The sequence below is a fragment of the Antedon bifida genome, chromosome 10, assembly GCF_963402885.1.
Source record: "Antedon bifida chromosome 10, ecAntBifi1.1, whole genome shotgun sequence".
Classification (NCBI taxonomy): Eukaryota; Metazoa; Echinodermata; class Crinoidea; order Comatulida; family Antedonidae; genus Antedon; species Antedon bifida.
Genome location: NC_136235.1, coordinates 4830181 through 4848245, shown reverse-complemented (window position 1 = coordinate 4848245; position 18065 = coordinate 4830181). Strand labels below are relative to the sequence as shown.

Genomic DNA, 18065 nt, shown 5'->3' with positions numbered 1-18065 from the left:
AAAAAACACATTATACTGAAACATAAGGTAATCTGTACATACTTTAATCATTGCATTCCCTAAATAGATCATAGACATAAATACGCTCAGTTTTAAATACATTCCTACTTAACAAACATGAATAATGTGTTTATTGTTATGTAAATGAACGTTATCAACAAATAATAATAATAACGTCAGTCATTGTGACTGAATCTGCTGCATTCCTAAACTTTCACCCAGAATATCACCACAGTATCCAGCTTTATCCTTCATACTATTATACTGTGTATACCCTTACATTTAAGATAATCCTTCAAAATGCCTTAGTTACAATCATCCCTTTAAATATTCTCTTTCACCTTATTATATCTAAAGACAAAGTGTAAGTCATTAACACAAAACACTTGAATTTTCTTGAAAAACCACCCACGACCTTAAAACCAAAACTTTCATAAAGTTTCTGGGCAGGTACTTGTACTTCGGTGGTGATAAGGTCAATTGCGTTGTATTTTTTAGCCTTACTAAAATCTATAGCAACACGCAGCAGTTGTTTAGCAACACCTAATCGTCTGTAATTCTTGTCCACGGCCATCCTACGTAGGTATGCAACATTATCGGAGTTTTCTTTCACTGTAATACCGACAGTTCCTATAACTTGCCGATATTCGGTCACTGCAACCCAGAAATTTGTTCTATCTGAAGATTGATAATTCAGTTGGGCCTCGTTAATGTCCGCGAATAGTGGTCCCTTTATCAGCCTATGCGCAACAAAATACAATCCAGCGAATAAAGCAACATAAAAGGCGACGATTAACAAAATAGTATGCAAAATGCATTGGGTGATATAATACGCTATGAATGTATATATTGTCACGATTGCAATGACTTTCCAACGCCGTGTAAGCACTTTAAATCCTGGCAGGATATTGTCATAAGCTCCATTTTCTAAAACTGCTTTTGCTTCCTTGTTTAATTCATGACAGCATGGGATAATAGATATTGGTGACATCTAGATGTTGATGATAGAATTGGAAAAGGAGAAGAAAATGAAGAGAGATGTTACCTAAATTGTTAGTACTGTATGTAAAATGAAAAAAATATATAAATAGGCTAATTTAACTGTAGGCCACCTATATATAGGCTGTGGGGATGTCAGATTGGCGCGTTGTAGGCCTACTCACATCGCTAGCGACTTTATTTTTATACAGTAGTTGGTCGTGATGTAGCCCTGATAGGATGTTGGGGCGGATTTTGGATTGGTGCGTTGTAGGCCTACACTGCACTGCACATCGCTAGCGACTTAGTCATGAATTAGTGGGCTGACCGACTTATAGTTAGTCTAGGCCTAGACTGTCTAGGCCTAGGTAAACTCCACCTTGGGCGGATGATGATACCTCACCTAACATTAAGTTTATAATTAAACTAGTAAACAACCCAAATGATTAATACAAATTAACTAGTTTTGACTATTAATATTGAGTTAGCTTAATTAACTTCCTCGTTACCTTGTTTTCGTTATACGTCCCACTATCTATAGACCAGCCTTGAACATTGGGGGCGGTGTTTAATCTTTGATTACGTAATCATGGAGGCATGCAGTAATGTATGATATGAACACAGTAAACAAAACAGTAATACACGTCACAAATCTAAATCAGACCAGGGAGGTATAAAAATATACCTCCTTGATCAGACATCGTACCACAGTAAAGATTTAGTAAAAATGAAAACCAAAGTTTGCTTAACAAGAAATTTAGCGTAGGCATTGTTCACACATTTTAGGCTAATAACTTTTTTTTTGTCTGGTGTGAGTCTCACTTTTATTATGCTCTGTTATTTAAGTAAAACAATAAATATACATTTATTCTGTGCCTGTGATGTTTATATAATATAAAAGGAGTTCACGCTTCGTGAATAAAATACTGAATTGAGGTAGTTTAACCTAAAGGCATAGAAGATAAAAAAGATGGTGGATATACGGTGGATACTTTTTGCTATAGCATGAAAATAAAATTATCCTCTGACCTCATAATGATACATACACACTTAAGATTGATCTTAAATCTTAGAGTGTATGTTCCTATTTACTCTTATGAATAATTTTGATATAATATAAACGTTAACTTATTCGGTAGTCATAAGACATTATGATATGGTCAACCCGAAAAACACTATTACTAGATACTTTTAAGTTGAATACAGATTGAAAAAAGGGCCGAAAAATCAAATAAAGTAATTTCATCTAAAAAAAGAATAAAGTTAGGATAGGCCTATAGCATGTTTGTATATGAAGTAGACGGCAATTAAATACACTTGATGTTTTATTTGACAGTTACATCCTAATTTGAACGAACTATTGCTGTTGTGTTACTTTTTCAATATATTGTCAATATTGTAGGCCTATTCCACAGTACGTGTTTACGACTAAAATAATAATAATAATAATTTTTTAAAAAGAAACAGATTAAAGGTAAAAGGTAAAGGTATTCATATTTGTCCTCAAGCTTAACTGGAAACTGAGGAAATTCGGATTAGGCCCTCCACGGACCCACGGCAGCCAGCAGTGCAGCAAAATAACAAAATAGTATGCACAATGCATTGGGTGATATAATAAATATATTGTCACGATTGCAATGACGTTCCAACGTCGTTGAGCACTTTAAATCCTGGTAGAATATTCCTTGTTTAATTCATGACAGCATGGGATAATAGTTTAATAATACTAATTTTGGTGACATCTAGATGGTTATGAATTGAAATGGAGAAGAAAATAAAGAGATGTTAGCCAATAGAAATCAAATAATTATTGCTCGATCACTGTTAAAAAACGAAACAAATTAATATAATCTAGAACCTGATCACGCATTAATAATATTTAATGTATTCATTTGTTGTTTATTTTTTGATGTGACCATAAAAAAAAAATAAAATAAGTAAATGAAACCAATAAATATTTAATTTATTTTTACTTTACTATATGGATTGTGTGGAGCTAGTGTATAAAGTGAGTTGGTCGTGGTTTATAGGCAATGTGGATGGTGAGTGACTGGTTTTTGCCAGGGCCTAGACTGTTTATGCCTGTAAAATCCACTTTGGCGGATGATTACATCTCACGTAACATAGAGTTTAAAACCCCAAAGACAACTAAAATGTAACTAGAAGTTTGGATTAAAAATAAAATATTACAGTTTTAATATTATCTTCCCGTTATAGGGTCGTTGTTACCGTGTTCAGAGCCATGGCTCTGACCGTGTTCAGAGCCATATATATATAAAGAGTTACGACATTGAAAATTAGAAGCCATTTTTGTGTCAAAGAATTCGCACGCTGAGGGCGCGCGCGTCTCTTTTGTATAGCGTTTTCCTATAGTTCATGCATTATTTTTAGATTTTTTTGTCTATGAAATAACGCTTATATTCCGTTTTTATTTTAGTAATTAATTTTATTAATGGTATAAATTTGGTAACATATATATATTGTGTCTATAATAACAAAAGAATAAATGCTAGGGCCTACATGCAAGTCAGGCTACATCAAAGCATGAACCAATACAAAAAACACACAAATTCACCCCTCTTTTTATACAGTATATGGCTCTCTGTGTGTTTTTGACACAATTTTTCAGAGACTCGTTCATCATTTCATTTGTAATAATTTGCCTTTATTATTTTAATATTGTTCATACCCTATTCAATATATTAACAAATATATCCACGACACTTTATTATTTTATTTAGTCATCAAAGCATGCATTATGAATTGAAAATATTACATAATTGTTATTAATAGGACGTAGTTATGGGATGTTTCGTTCCAAAATCAATCAATCGAACTTTATAATGTACTAGCGCACGCGCGCGCAATATTCTTTGCCGCAAGTACTTCTGTACGCTGTGCACATCGATATTTCACCGTAAAATGTGCAATTACATTTTTTTAAATATAAGAAAAAGTTTAAAGTATTTTCTTGCTCCTATACTTTACATGCAATAACGGAGACAAGTTTGACACAAATTGATCTGCATATCACGTGACTATAATCCAATGTCGTAACTCTTTATATATATGGCTCTGACCGTGTTTATTTTTTACTGCCCTCTATAGACCAGCCTTGAACGTTGGGGAGAGGATCGGAGTCGGCCCAGTCAGTTGTTTGTGTGTGGTGTGTGTATGACAACAAAAAGCACTTTCTGAAAAAAGGTATTTAGGGTCTAAATAAACATGGCTTCTGCTGATCCACGATTGCGTCAATTAAAGATAAAAACAGGTGTTTTAAAAAGGTATTGCAGATAAAATAATACATTGTTTTAGGATAACTAGAGTAGTTGAGCTAGACAAGCTAAGCCTAGCTAACTAGGTAGGCCCAGCAGCAGCAGGCCTAGCCTAGTAGTAGTAGGGCCTAGTACTGGAGTAGGCCTAGTATTAAAGTACAGTAGTAGGCTCCCGAGTAAGGTAGGCTGTGCTAGAGAAAGCCTTAATACTTAATAGGCTAGGGGGTTGTCTAGGCCTAGCCCACTAACTTAATCTGGCTTAATCTTTCTTCGGTTATTTTGATATTTATTTGTACATTATACAATTTTAATAAGCTGACTATTGACTCATTTTAAAATAAAAAGTGACATACTTAAATGTTTAGTAATCATAAAACCTTACATGGGTGATACCGGGCATAGATTGAATGCATGTATCGCCCGATGATGATAGGGTTTTTTCATGTTCACCTCCATGAAATCCGCTACAAAAATATATTATTTGTATAAAATATAATTTTTTTACACCATTTTTAAGGTGCGCCAAGGAGAAAATAATGTATCAGAAAGAAGGTGAACAAATAGCGGAAAAAATTGAAAAAATGAAAGCTGATAAAAAAGATGAATATGATATTAAAAAACAGGTAAGTTTATGAGTTGAAACCTTTAAAGTTGTGTAATACAGTAGGTATTTTTTTTAATCAGGTCAATATAGTACAGTATGTCAATTCTATTGGCTAAGCTTTCAGTTCACCATTTGAACTATATATGGAGTTCAACCTCTTTATTTCTAAATGTGGTTTAAAAACTGTATTCTGCTCAATAGAAATGTGTCCTTATGTACAAAATGCGTTATCGTAGTCGTACCATGAATGGGATATTTTTGTATTTCATTTTTGATTGATTGGTTAATTACTAGATTTTTAAATATTAATTTATAAATTATAATTTAAAAAAAAAACCATGACTGGATTTACTGTACATGCAACAAGGTATATTCTCAGAAAGAATAAAAAACAATCCAAAATTGATGATGGAATATATTATTCTTAAATGTTGCTTGATTTCATCAGATCACCAAGGATGATTGAGCACAGTTCATTAGTTTCAGTTGACCAGAATTAATAATAGCATTTTTCTGCATGATTTAGTAAATGTTGGTAACAGTTTGTACTTTCAGATGTATGAATATTCATAATTTTAAATACCCAAACTATGTAAAAAAAACTGGTACAGTAATTAAAAGAGAACAACATTCTGCTTGAATACAATTGTTACGCAAAAACAACTTTTTGATCATAATTACCAATGTTTCAATCAGTGAAAATACCCAAAATCATCAACAAACAAACCCTGGTTTAATTTTAGCAGAATCAAAGATTTGAAAACCATACGTTATTGATATACTGTATTTGTAATGTATATATTTCAGTTGAACCCCTCCTATTCAGAGAAACCCCTTCTAAGGGGTAATGTTCCCAAGGATAGAAAGGGCGGAAATGTTCAAGTATCCCCAAACCCTTAACTACTAATTTTTTGTAGATGGAGGTTTTGGCAGAATCTAAGATGATGATTCCAGATTGTACAAAAAGAATTGAAGCAGCTTACTCTGATTTAGAACAGCTTATTGAGGTACTTAATATTATATTTACTATTCTTTATTAAGCATGATACTTGAAGTTGTAGCTTTGTGGTTTCGATGCTTGCTATTGTTCAAATCCCAGGTCTGTCCTGTCCATTTTTTTTGTTGACTTTTTGTTTCAGTTCAATAAAAAATTAAAAGCATCAATAATCAATACAAATAATCTACAAATATTTTTGAAATGGTCTTTATGGTCAGTGTAGTATTACAGTGTGCAAACATTTCTATATCTCACAGTTTCTTCCATTTAATATCTGCATGTTATGTATGTTTTATTTGTAATTGGTATGATTTTTTTTTAAATTTCTTCCCTATCAATGAATTCAACTTTATAATTCAACAATTTCATCCTTTGCATATAACCATTAATAGAATCGAATTGTACATTATTAGGTTATATGCATTATCATGCATATAACCTCTTGATTATTATTATTATTATTCCTTATACTGGGTAGCCTCTTCTGTCTAAGACTGTTTGTCCCAGAGGGCCCAGTGTATATATACGATGAGTTTGTGACAGTGGCTGTGTGTGTATCAGTGCACTGAGGTAACACCCTACTCGTCTATAAAGATGTACTAGGTTCTTTAAAGTGCACATGAGCTAGATGTGTACACTGGACCTACGGTTTATAGTCCTTATCCGAGAACACTCGTTCTACCACCAAAACCATGGAGCGAGTTAACTCTTACAATCCACTCCACCAGACTCAAATGGCACTTAGTTTATAAGTAATAGTTTATTCATTCTATTATTCTATTCTATTGAGTTTCTTGCTGTTCGATGCGTATGAAATAAAAAAATTATTATTATATTATTTTACATACTGCATAATTTTTCATTTTTAGGAGTGTAAAACTGATTTTGCTGAAACAGAAGAACTGCAAGCAGCAGCTAAGCAATTAAGTGAAGTCACAGTCTAAGGAAATATGAGCTAAGAACTGACTGACCAAATGTATGACTTAAAATTGAAATCTGGAAACTCAATCCATAATTGTAATGATTTTCTAAAATAATAATTATCTATGAATTCTGAAGCACTTGGAGTAAGATTTAACTCCCATTTACTGCAGCTTAAGAATCATTTATTACGTAACAACATTTGTAATTTATAAAATTGAAAATTCCTATTTGCAATATTTTATTTGCTGTTTCAAATACTGTAATTGATAAATTATATACTACTGTGCTTTAATTTTATTTGATTAAAAGGTATAAAAGTATACATAAGTTCTGTCTATATCTCTTTCTCTTTTTTAATATTTAGATATTCTGTACATACTCTGTACAATAATACTTTAATAGAAAGAATGTTAAAAGAGCAGATGAAACTGTAGTACTTGTTTTGTATTTTAGGGTAATATATTGGTTGGTAAAATATATGTTTCATTCGAGTTACAACGCACGCAACAGAGCCATATATATAAAGAGTTACGACATTGAAGATTAGAAGCCATTTTTGTGTCAAAGAATTCGCACGCTGAGGGCGCGCGCGTCTATTTTGTATAGCGTTTTCCTGTAGTTCATGCATTTTTTTATAGATTTTGTTGTCTATGAAATAATGCTTAGATTCCGTTTTTATTTTAGTAATTAATGTTATTAATGGTATTGATTTGGTAACATATATATATACTTTTTATAATAACAAAAAAATAAATGCTAGGGCCTACATGCAAGTTAGGATTACATCAAAGCATGAACCAATACAAAAAACACAAATTCACCCTCTTTTTATACAGTATATGGCTTTCTGTGTGTTTTTGACACAAACTGCGCCGCCAAGTTATAACGCAAGTCGAAATAGCGCCCTCTAAATAATATAGAATAAAATCCTAAGTAGATATAGAATCAGAAAAAAAATATCTTTGAAAGCAATCCAAGTTGTTTTTATCTGTAGTAAAACCCCACTCTTTTTAGGACAACTGTTAAGGAAATAACGTACCATGGCTCGCCAAACTGTCATATATTCCAGCAATAGAGATATCTTAGTTTTAAATAGAGATTTCTATTACTAAACTTTGCATGCATGCATTTGTCCATTATCAAAAAGCAGATCCATGTGGTTGCGAAGCACGGACTCTGTGTCCTCCGGGCTATTTGAAAGTTGAAAAAGGAAAGAAAGAACAAAAAGGAAGAGGAAAAAACATTTGAAATGTGTTACGTAAATTTAATTTATCTAAAATCTTTCTTTTTTTTCGAATTTACAAGATAAAAATGCTGCTACAAAGCAGATTAAGTAATTATTAAGATTATTATTATTAAAGAATACCATACTATATATAGTCCAGGGATTGGTTTTTTTTAATAGTCAAAATTTCAAACAATTTTTCCAATCATGTCGAAAACTGGAATTTTTTTTTTAATAGTACAGATAAATCTTCGAAAAATGGCCAATTTCTAAAAATGTATCGAAATTTGGCAATTTTGTATTTTTGTCATAGCTGGTTACTTGAAATGCGCAAAATCATATAATGTGTTCTGCGCGTGTCAATTATAATATAGTAACCAATCATGTCGAAAAATAGAAAGGTAAAAATGTTGCAATTTAAATGTTTTTTAAATAGTACAGAGAAATATTCGAAAAATGGCCAAATTCTACTATTTCTAAAAATGTATTGAAATTTGGCAATTTTTCGAAAATATCCCTGTACTGGAATTTTTTTTAAAATGACCAAATTTCGACCTTTCTATTTTTCTATGTTTATTATATAACACCTAAACAAATTCCTGTCATTTGATTAGACGATTGTGGGTCACATGGCGGCAATAGTACGCACTATTGAACGGTCAATAAACATTGACACATTGAACTCTCGTTTCGCGACGGAATTTTTGGAGAGATATACATACTAACTTAGGCAAAACAGGCATTTAACTTTAGATCGTTTGTATGATTTTGAATAATTAATAGACGATTTTCGTGCTACGGAAGCCATGACAAACAGTCGTCTAGCCGAGCGCCCAACAACTGTATGTGTAACGTACAGTTTATTATACAGTATTTCTATTATTATCAACACAAACTCCTGAAGTTGACAAGTACAAATGCATTTGGACTTTCTCCTGATAAAATTACTTTAAGATAAAGGCTCGTTTATTTATCATATCATCACCGAGATTTGAAGCAGATTTTAACCCAACTTTATGATACAAAAACTAGGCTAGAAGATATTACTCTATGTCGTTTTAAACTTTTCCTTTGCACAGTTAATCTATATTTAAAATCAATAGTCATTTATTAGCCATACATTATATTAGCATAAATTATCGAAGCTTTGGTGAAATTTTGGTGAAATCATAATATTGATGATGACTATGGCCTGAAGAGAAACGATTTTTTTTTAAATTGAAAAGCCGCCCTATTAATTAAATAGAATTAACTATATCTTCATTAGAATGCATGGGTTTGCGTATTTTGTTTCAATCTATGAAAAAATGTATTCTTCATTTTACTTTCACAGTTACACCCTGCCTAAAATTAAACATTTTAAGGCCATGGCAAATGTTTGGTTCTTGGCCACCTTCTACATCACAGTCTCTTTAACCCTGGTGTGTGAAGATTAAACAATGATGTAATGCAAAACTTTCTTTTTAAACTAAAAGTAACTAAAATTCAACTCCAATAGATTGTTCCCCCATGTTTCACATTCTAATAATGTCATTGTATGTCAAAATCATTAAATGCAATATGATAATTCCATTTAATGACCCTTTGAAACCTTGTTTGTAGTATTTATAAGTTGTTTGCTAATTTATAATATTATTTTAGAAATTTTGTGGTGATTTGTTTTGTTTTCAGCAATGGTAGTTTATCATTTTTGTTTGGATTATTCATATACATTTAACGTTTAGTGAATTCAAATTTATGAAGAATTAGAACAACTTGACTCTATTAAAGAAGTAATTTTTAGATATAAACCCTCCAGGTTATAGAATTTTATATTTATAATTTGAGACCGTTATTACTTTGTCGGACTCGTATTTGAAATGTAATTATGTGATATTTTCGTCCTGAAGCTCTGTGTGTTTCAGTTTTCGTATATAAAACGAGCCGGTATTTGGCGGTCTCCGTCTCAATGTTGCAAGCCATCGACAAGTAGAGATTCATCGCCGCAGGACCGAAACTCAAGCGTCGCTTCAGCAACGCTTTTCTTACGCTATAAGGCAGTGAGACTTGGATTTTTTGCGTTTAATTTCCGCACTATACTACCTAGCGGTGAAGTCATTACTAACTTTACTTAGCTCAGTCAGTCTTAATGCAGCTCATATAGTATATGCACGATACTCATGCTAATATTATACGGAGAAACAAGGTTACAAAAATATCGAAATGATTCTGTCTCTTTTCATTATTGTTTATACTCGATAGTTTTAACACAGATTGATAAAGTTACACCTTATGAGATCTCAAGAACAAAACGACAACTCACGACTAGAATGTGCTTTATTAAATCGCTTGGGCCGTAAACATATAAACAAGCAAATTAAACTAGAAATGAAATTTCTTAAGCAGTTTGATTTTATCCTATAAAGTATAACAAAAATTAATGGTACTCCGTTTCAATAAATTTGAAGTAAACATTAGGTGATAATTTTCATTGAAGAATTTATTCAATTTTGACATAAACAAAAGAATAAAACATTTGGTGGTCATTTTCAATGAAGAATTTCTATTAATTAATTCATATTTGAAATAATTTAGTCTAGAAACGTACATTTATATCGCATATAGGAGCACAATTATTATAAAATCCTAAAGAAATGTTGTTAAAACTGTTATTTCCTTGTATAGTTTAGTTAGTACAGAGTAGCTTTTCACAATCAGCCATGAAAAAAACCTGTATAACAATTACAGACTACTGACGGAAATATTAATTTTAATAATTGACGATTAACAACGGTTCGCCGTCGCACAGATGGACATGTTTAAGTGAGGCATGTAAGTTATTTAAAGTATATTTAACTTGAGTGGTGGAAATAGTTTCTTGAAGAAAGTCTACGAAAGTTTTTTTTTTTAACTTTATGATGCCAACGAATATACAAACAATAACAGAAACATCTCAAAATTAAATTTTTTTGAAATAATCGGAACATTAAGAAAATGAATCTTATTGGTCCACGATGGGATTTTTTATGCGATAATCTGCACAATGAACTGAAATTGTTTATTTTTACCTTCTTATCCAATTTGTATTCAACAAATGGAAAGATTATAATACTATTAGAAATAAGACTTTATTTAATTTTCATATTACATCAATACATTTTAAATACATAATATATACTGTAGGCCTATCTAATTTAAATTATAGGCCTAGGCCATCATAACAATGACAAGTGAAATTACACTCTTCCCTGCTTATAGTTATCGTTAAAAATTCCTCAACAACATTCTCCAAAATATCATTATACCTTATTTTAATTATTAATTTTGGGTTAATGTAGGCATTTAGATGTATAACACTCAGTTATCATTGTTCTACATGTTTTCATCAAGTATTCAAGACGAGAAAACTTTACTAATATATTCTAGCAAAACAAGGTTAGTACTTGGGGTCATTAAAAAGTTACTTTCCCTAGAAGGCTTTTTTAATGGCTTGGAATACGTTTCTAAATCGAAATCAACATTGACGAAGCCTCGCTATCAAAATGACCGCCTAGCATTTTCAATAACTGTATTGTAATGATTAAGTGAAGTGCAAAAAAGGGTCAACTATCAATAAAGAAGAGGATAAGTAGTGTTTTAATAAAGCTTTCCGATTTTATATTAGAAGGCTAACATGTTGTGTTTACAAACATGGTGTATATTAATATTGTCTTCAACTGTGCTAATGTGCATCTGTCCTCGATTTGTCTTCAGTAAGTGAAATCTGTAAAATGCCATTTTTCACTATTGCCTCGTTACACTAATTTTAACCTGAAGGCGCGGTCATCTCACGTGGCCTATATCTGGAAACTGGGGAGATGTGAAAGTCTCGTCTTCGTTTGTCTTTGAAGTTTAAAAGTTTCTTTTTTTTATCAAGTTTTAAAGCGGAAGCGATTATAATAAGATGTTCGCTGTTTGTTTTTTTTTAATTCAAAACAGTGGTTCCTATACAAGATGTTTGGTTATGAATTTGTAAAAAATAATACTGTTGATACTGTAAATATTTAAAAATAAATAGACTTTTAATTTTATGCATAATCATTATTATTATTATAAATAATAACGATATGAGGCATGGCGTCACAAAATCGCCTCATTATGTAATCAGTAATAGTTTATTTATTTAATAATAACTAATTGTATATTATTTATTAACATTTGATTATCAATTTGTGTTTTTAAAACTTATTATTGTTAATGCTTAGTTATCGTTAAATTATAAATAACAAAATACTATTTCTAAGCTTTTAATTTACATTTTAAACTAATAATATAAACACTTTTTGATCTGGATAACAATTCAAGATATTTAGCATAATTACGTAATTGAAAATGTGTATAATATAGTTGTAATTTCGAATCAATTGTTTGTCATTAGGCTAAAATAAGTACAAATTGTACGAATTATTCCTACAAACCAAGTTCCGACCTATTCAATTTGACTCATTTCCTATCTAAATAACATTTATTCCGTTAATCAACGAATAATAGCATACCATCAAACCGCTTTTTATATCAAGTATATTTTCGACCTTAAAATCAACCTCTCTTGCTACATAAGAAATGAGTACTATAAATGTATTATCGATAATTATTAGAATATTTTTCAGTTCGTCGATTTAATCATTTTTTGCCCTCTTAAAAATTCGTTTGATTTGCAAAATCAAAACATAATGGTTCAAGGCATGTTCTTCAAAGTATTTTATTAATTAATTTTATATTATTTAAAAGCTAACAAATTAAGGAAAAACACCCAGGGATGAATAAAAGAATTTCCCATGGATACAATTAGTTACGTCTACTGTACTTTACATCAATAAACCGTAGAATAATTTCGTCGATACTACATGGATTGTGTAGGCATTTCATTGCGATTTGCCTTCAGGTTTCCTTCATGTTCTTTACATTACATGTAAGTACCGAATAATATATTTATTTTATGCTAAGCTTTTACTTTATCAACGATAGATACTGTTTTGTTCTTATATATTGTTTGTAACTTTCTTTGTAAACTATATAGTATTATTTTTTTGTAATATGAGTTAATAATAGTGTTATTTGCTACAGTATTACAACTAAAAGATGTCTTATTAAAAATGCGTATTGTTTTGTAAATTGTTGCGTTTGGTGATATATGTGATCATATCTGCATTATATAATGTCTACAATAATCATATAATGTTTGTAAATCCTGCAAAATATGAATAAGAGAATAGATGATGAGTATCGTAGGCCTAACTATGTACAGACACAACCGGTCGGTTGGAGAAAAAGTGTTGTGGTAACAAGCAACCGGAACCCTATAATAATATACGCCGCATTGCATGATATAGGCCTACGTTACTGGAAAAGTGTTTTATTTGTATATCTCGTAGAGTATTAATGTGATAACAATTAGTGTAATAATAAGAAAACATTATGATATCAAAATGTTTGTAATTTATAAATTATATTCATTTAAATAATTTATGGGAAGAAACAATAAAGTTTTAAAAAAAGAACCACTAATTTTAAAGGAAATAAATTATTTAAAAAAAGCATGGATTGTCTCCCCATTTTCCCCCATTAGGTTCCTACAGCTAAAATAAAATGTATAGCAATGTCTTTAAAAATATCTTATATTTGTTATCATCATGACGTACTTCAGTTCGTCTGTATATCGCATAGGATTGTTTCTTTGTCTTTTGAAATAACAACGAATAGATGCAAACTGTTATACAAGAAATATCAAAAATGTACCCGGTATCTCGTTTATTGCCTCTATTATAATCTATCTTCGTAAGCGAATAAAATTATGTTATTAACGTATGTTGTGATTACGTTTGACATAATTTTAAACCATTTGGAACTGTAAAAAATAATACGAAATTAAACTTTTAACCCTTAATTCTCATTTATACAGCAGCGTCTTCAAAAATCTCACAATTTTCTTTTAAAATAAAACGGTCATGTTCATGTTTTATTATTTCTTGTAATTTTAAGATTTTCTTTGGTAATAAACCAAACATTATATCGCTGATATTTTACAAATGATAACACATTATGATATTCTATTTAGAACGAAGTTTAGGTTAAATATATATTTTTGTTACGAATACTCCATGTTTTTAGTATCGTATTCATTAACTTTGCAATTCTGCATTTTTTACATAGATTTGTTGAAAAATGGTAAATACAGTTATTCTTTTTTATTCGTGTTCTCAACAGGTGAGCATGTTATATATTCACACATATTTAATTTGTATTAAAATTAATATTCATTTACTTTGAAATGTGTTGTAGAAGTTAATGCTAATTAAAATTAAAATATCAAAAAAGATCAATATTTAATAATTGGCGAATTATCTACGGAACCAATACTTAGTTATAAGTTATAATGATAATCAATCAATTATACAATCAATATTATAATCATTAGCAAGATATTATTAGTATCATCATTACTGTTATCATCATTAAATCAGTGATATAAAGGCAGGCGGCAATGATCCATTACCGCTGCAATTAGAGAGTGCACTTGTTCCGTTTGTTTACGTGTGAATCAACAGGCTTGTACATTCATAATAATACGTAATTCCTATTTAATTCTTTCGTTTACTAATGAGAAAAGTGCTTTGCTTGCGTCCATTCGGCATCAGTACTCAACCTAAACAGTTCATTAAATCAGTTGTCGGAGAAATAGATTATAGCTTTTAGAAACGAATAATTGCGGTCTCTCAACATATTTACATCAACTAGACGGTCATCGAAAGGTTGTTTTCATTAGTAATACTGAAGCCCTTCGCACTGACAGTTCAGCATGCAAGACCAAAACGAATTAACGGCATTTCCGTCTTTGGTCGACGATGTAAAGAGAGTAATCGAAAAATGCCGTTTCTATTATACGCAACTCGTCGCAAATAGCAATCTTTCTTTTGTTGTGTTCTACTAATTCAAAAGCTCTAACAAGCCGACCGATGAAAGTGAATGCAATGAAGGTTGGCTGAAATAGATATTTCAACATAATGATGAATCGTCTTCATAACCTTGTATATCAAACCCGACTGAATCTGAAAATGAGATTCTAAATGCTTTGAGAAATTTAATGAGTGGTATTTAGCTTAGTCTTTTAAGTGGTGCAATACAAAGCTACTATAAGCAGGTCTACGATATGGTAATTATAAACACCGGTTATAATCAACATTATTTTTACTCTAGGCCTATATTAAAAAGAATATCATTTCTACTTTCTTCATCAGTTAGTAAACAACAATTTCTTAAACGTGTTTAAATTGTTAATTTATTTTTAAAGCATGAAATGTGAAATGTTGGGCATTAACTTTTAATGTTTCGTGTTCTGTATTTTCTATTTATTTAAACGGCCTAACGACAATTTTAATTGGTACTACAGTATTTAATGATTTTGTATTATGGTTTTACCGGATCGCCTTCTATTTTGGTATGTCGACGACAGGCTCTGACATTTACCCACAGACACTGTAGTTTGATATCGCGACGGGTCGTTGCACAATGGTGGTGGGAAAGATTGTCATTTTTTCGGTGTTTTTATTGCAATATTCATCATATAATGTAAAGTAGCCCGAAGGCTAAAACCATATTCACATAATTGATAGGGCATTATACCATACTAATACAAAAATATAACATTTTGAATTTTGATTAATAGGCTTATGTCGTATTCAGTATTTTATTATTATACACAATAATAACTAGGTTTGTTTACATTTTACCCTAAAATGTATAAATTATAATCAATACATTGGCCTAGATAAGCTCAAATTCAAATACCGACATTTAGGTAGACTTTTAGAGTACAGATGTACAGAAAAATAATGAACAAGAATAAAAAAAAAGTTGTAAACAAGAATATAAGCAATGATGATTGTGGTAGAAGTAATTATTAACCACTTTAGTCCCATCTTTACCGATACTAAAATGTTGCTTTTCAGCTCCTAGCTCCTAATAACTAAACTACAATTTAATTTTTAATTTAAAATCATCATTGTCTGACCACGCCTCTAAATGTCCAAATCTGCTTACATCTAAATATACGAGGCAATTTAGCATTTCAAGTAAGAACAAAGAAACAACACACACAATTAATTGTATGTAAGGTTTTTATCACGTAAAAAGTTGGTTAGAACATCACACTCTAATTTGGTTGATCACTAACAGTTACACGAGAAGAGCCATACCAGCCTAAAAAGGCACGCCTAGCTACTAAATTATTCTCGCGAATTAAGACATTTTGTAATTATAGGTTTTAATTTCTAAATCTAAATTGAGTGTACGAAGGCACGTTGATACTAAATGTTGTTTGTTTGAGGTCTTTTGACGCAGTTAAAGTTATATACAATAACGTCACTTGGCTAATTTAAAAACAAAGGCATTAACATTGAAACAATAGAACGTACCACCACTCGGATTGGCTATGTTTATTAGTGCAAAGAAGTACAATTGCAATTATTATTAAGTGGTCAGTCACTGTTATAAGGATAATAATATTATAAATTCTACAATGCATGAACAAAATTGAAAATACACTTATAATGCAAAATGTTACACTTATCTGGTATGTCAAAAGTCATCAATGCATCCTCTTTATAATTTGATCAAAAACAAGCATACTCCTAATTACCAGTGATCGTGATGTGGCCAATGAAAGTAGGCACAGTAGGTAAAATAAGAGGTATTTTAAATTTGTCAATATTCCACAACTAGTGAAAACTGATTTAGTTTGCAGAAGGTTCTATTCTCATTCATTGTTAGGTGTTGTTGTACATCACAATAACTGTCTTGTTTGTTACTAGTGTTGGTTATTATTTTAATGTCGATCTAATTATTAGTACAATCGTTTTAATATAATAATTTAGTCTGATTATCAATGTACAGATATCTTGCGATATTCTTGTTTTTTAAATTATATCCCAGATATTTTATTTAAATTTTGTCAAATTCCAATTATTTAATATATCACATTCGTCTTCTCTTTGTTACTGACAACATATTTCAATCGTTGACCTAATTAATTATTAATTAAATAGTCCTCAAATTATCAATGGCTACTAATATTATTTGTTTTTTTATCTTACTATGTTCTTGTTTCTATTTTATCTAAATTATTTAAAATTTTAATGAATATACCTAAAACTTCATAACAAAGCAACACAGAATAATAATTAGCAGTGTTATTGTAAGTAAATAACGGTTTGTTAGATTTGGTCACTGAAAAAGTAAAAGTCACGATTCCACTATTCAGGAGTGCCATGTAAAAATGGAAAAAAACACGGATTCACACAAAACGGTTGGGCGGGATGGACAGGAATCAAAGACATTCGATTGGAAAGATAGTCACGTGATATCGAATGACTGATGAGGCTTTTAGCAAGTTGAAAATCGCCCGAAGATTATGATCACGTGATAGTAGAGGCACATTTGCAGTTGTGCTCAACTAATGAGACAAAAAAGAGGAAAGAAAATGAAAACTGACAGACAGTACTTAGCAGAAGGCCTATTGCAGTGGCTTCCATGAACGATACCACTAGACCACTAAATTACAGATATAGACATGTGGTGTATGCCAGGCACAGATCGAGCAAATAACCAACCAACATAAAGACACCATACAGCCACCGGTGATACAGCATACGTTTGTTAGATATTATATAGTATTATGCATTTTTATTTTAGGTTTGTTAAATTTATAGATTTAATTATTACCACCCCATGCTTTGAGTACCAAGTATACATGAATTATAGGCCTCCCTTGCTCCTTATAGGCCTATAGCATTAGCCTATCATAGGCGGATCCTGCAATAAATTGCATGTGGCAACTGTATGTTATAGATATTTTAGGCTTACATAATATAGGCCTGATTGTAAGCCTGGTTAATGGGAATTTAGTATGAGTTTTGACAAATAAAAATATTCATTTTTTATTTTTCAATAGGCCTATGCGTGCAAAGAAAACATTATTTACAAAATGAGCACTGATAAATATAACACATAAATGGATGAGTGAATGCAGGAAATAGTGACGTATAA

General features: G+C 30.9%; 3 protein-coding genes across 3 annotated transcripts in view; 1 reads left to right on the top strand and 2 right to left on the bottom strand.

The window, feature by feature from the left end:
* Positions 1-337: 337 nt before the first annotated feature.
* On the bottom strand, positions 338-991 carry LOC144854592 (N-acetylaspartate synthetase-like). Its single transcript, XM_078712530.1, has one exon. It carries the CDS (start codon positions 989-991, stop codon positions 338-340), a length of 654 nt encoding a protein of 217 aa, XP_078568656.1.
* A 790-nt stretch (positions 992-1781) lies between these two features.
* Positions 1782-18065, bottom strand: part of LOC144854208 (SH2 domain-containing adapter protein F-like) — a 219523-nt gene continuing 203239 nt past the window's right edge. The window contains exon 7 of the transcript XR_013614535.1: positions 1782-1795. The gene's annotated coding sequence lies outside the window, so the exon portion shown is untranslated. The remainder of the gene's footprint in view (positions 1796-18065) is intronic.
* Positions 4111-7105, top strand: LOC144854239 (tubulin-specific chaperone A-like). The gene is made up of 4 exons (XM_078712170.1): positions 4111-4262; positions 4771-4876; positions 5775-5864; positions 6724-7105. The coding sequence occupies exons 1-4, from the start codon at positions 4204-4206 to the stop codon at positions 6796-6798; spliced, it is 330 nt and encodes a 109-aa protein (XP_078568296.1). The 5' UTR covers positions 4111-4203; the 3' UTR covers positions 6799-7105.

Coding starts and splice junctions, on each gene's coding strand:
- LOC144854592 (XM_078712530.1), bottom strand. CDS start 991: ATGTCACCAATATCTATTATCCCATGCTGTCATGAATTAAACAAGGAA.
- LOC144854239 (XM_078712170.1), top strand. CDS start 4,204: ATGGCTTCTGCTGATCCACGATTGCGTCAATTAAAGATAAAAACAGGT. Junction 4,263..4,770: donor AAAACAGGTGTTTTAAAAAG/GTATTGCAGATA, acceptor ACCATTTTTAAG/GTGCGCCAAGGAGAAAATAA. Junction 4,877..5,774: donor AATATGATATTAAAAAACAG/GTAAGTTTATGA, acceptor AATTTTTTGTAG/ATGGAGGTTTTGGCAGAATC.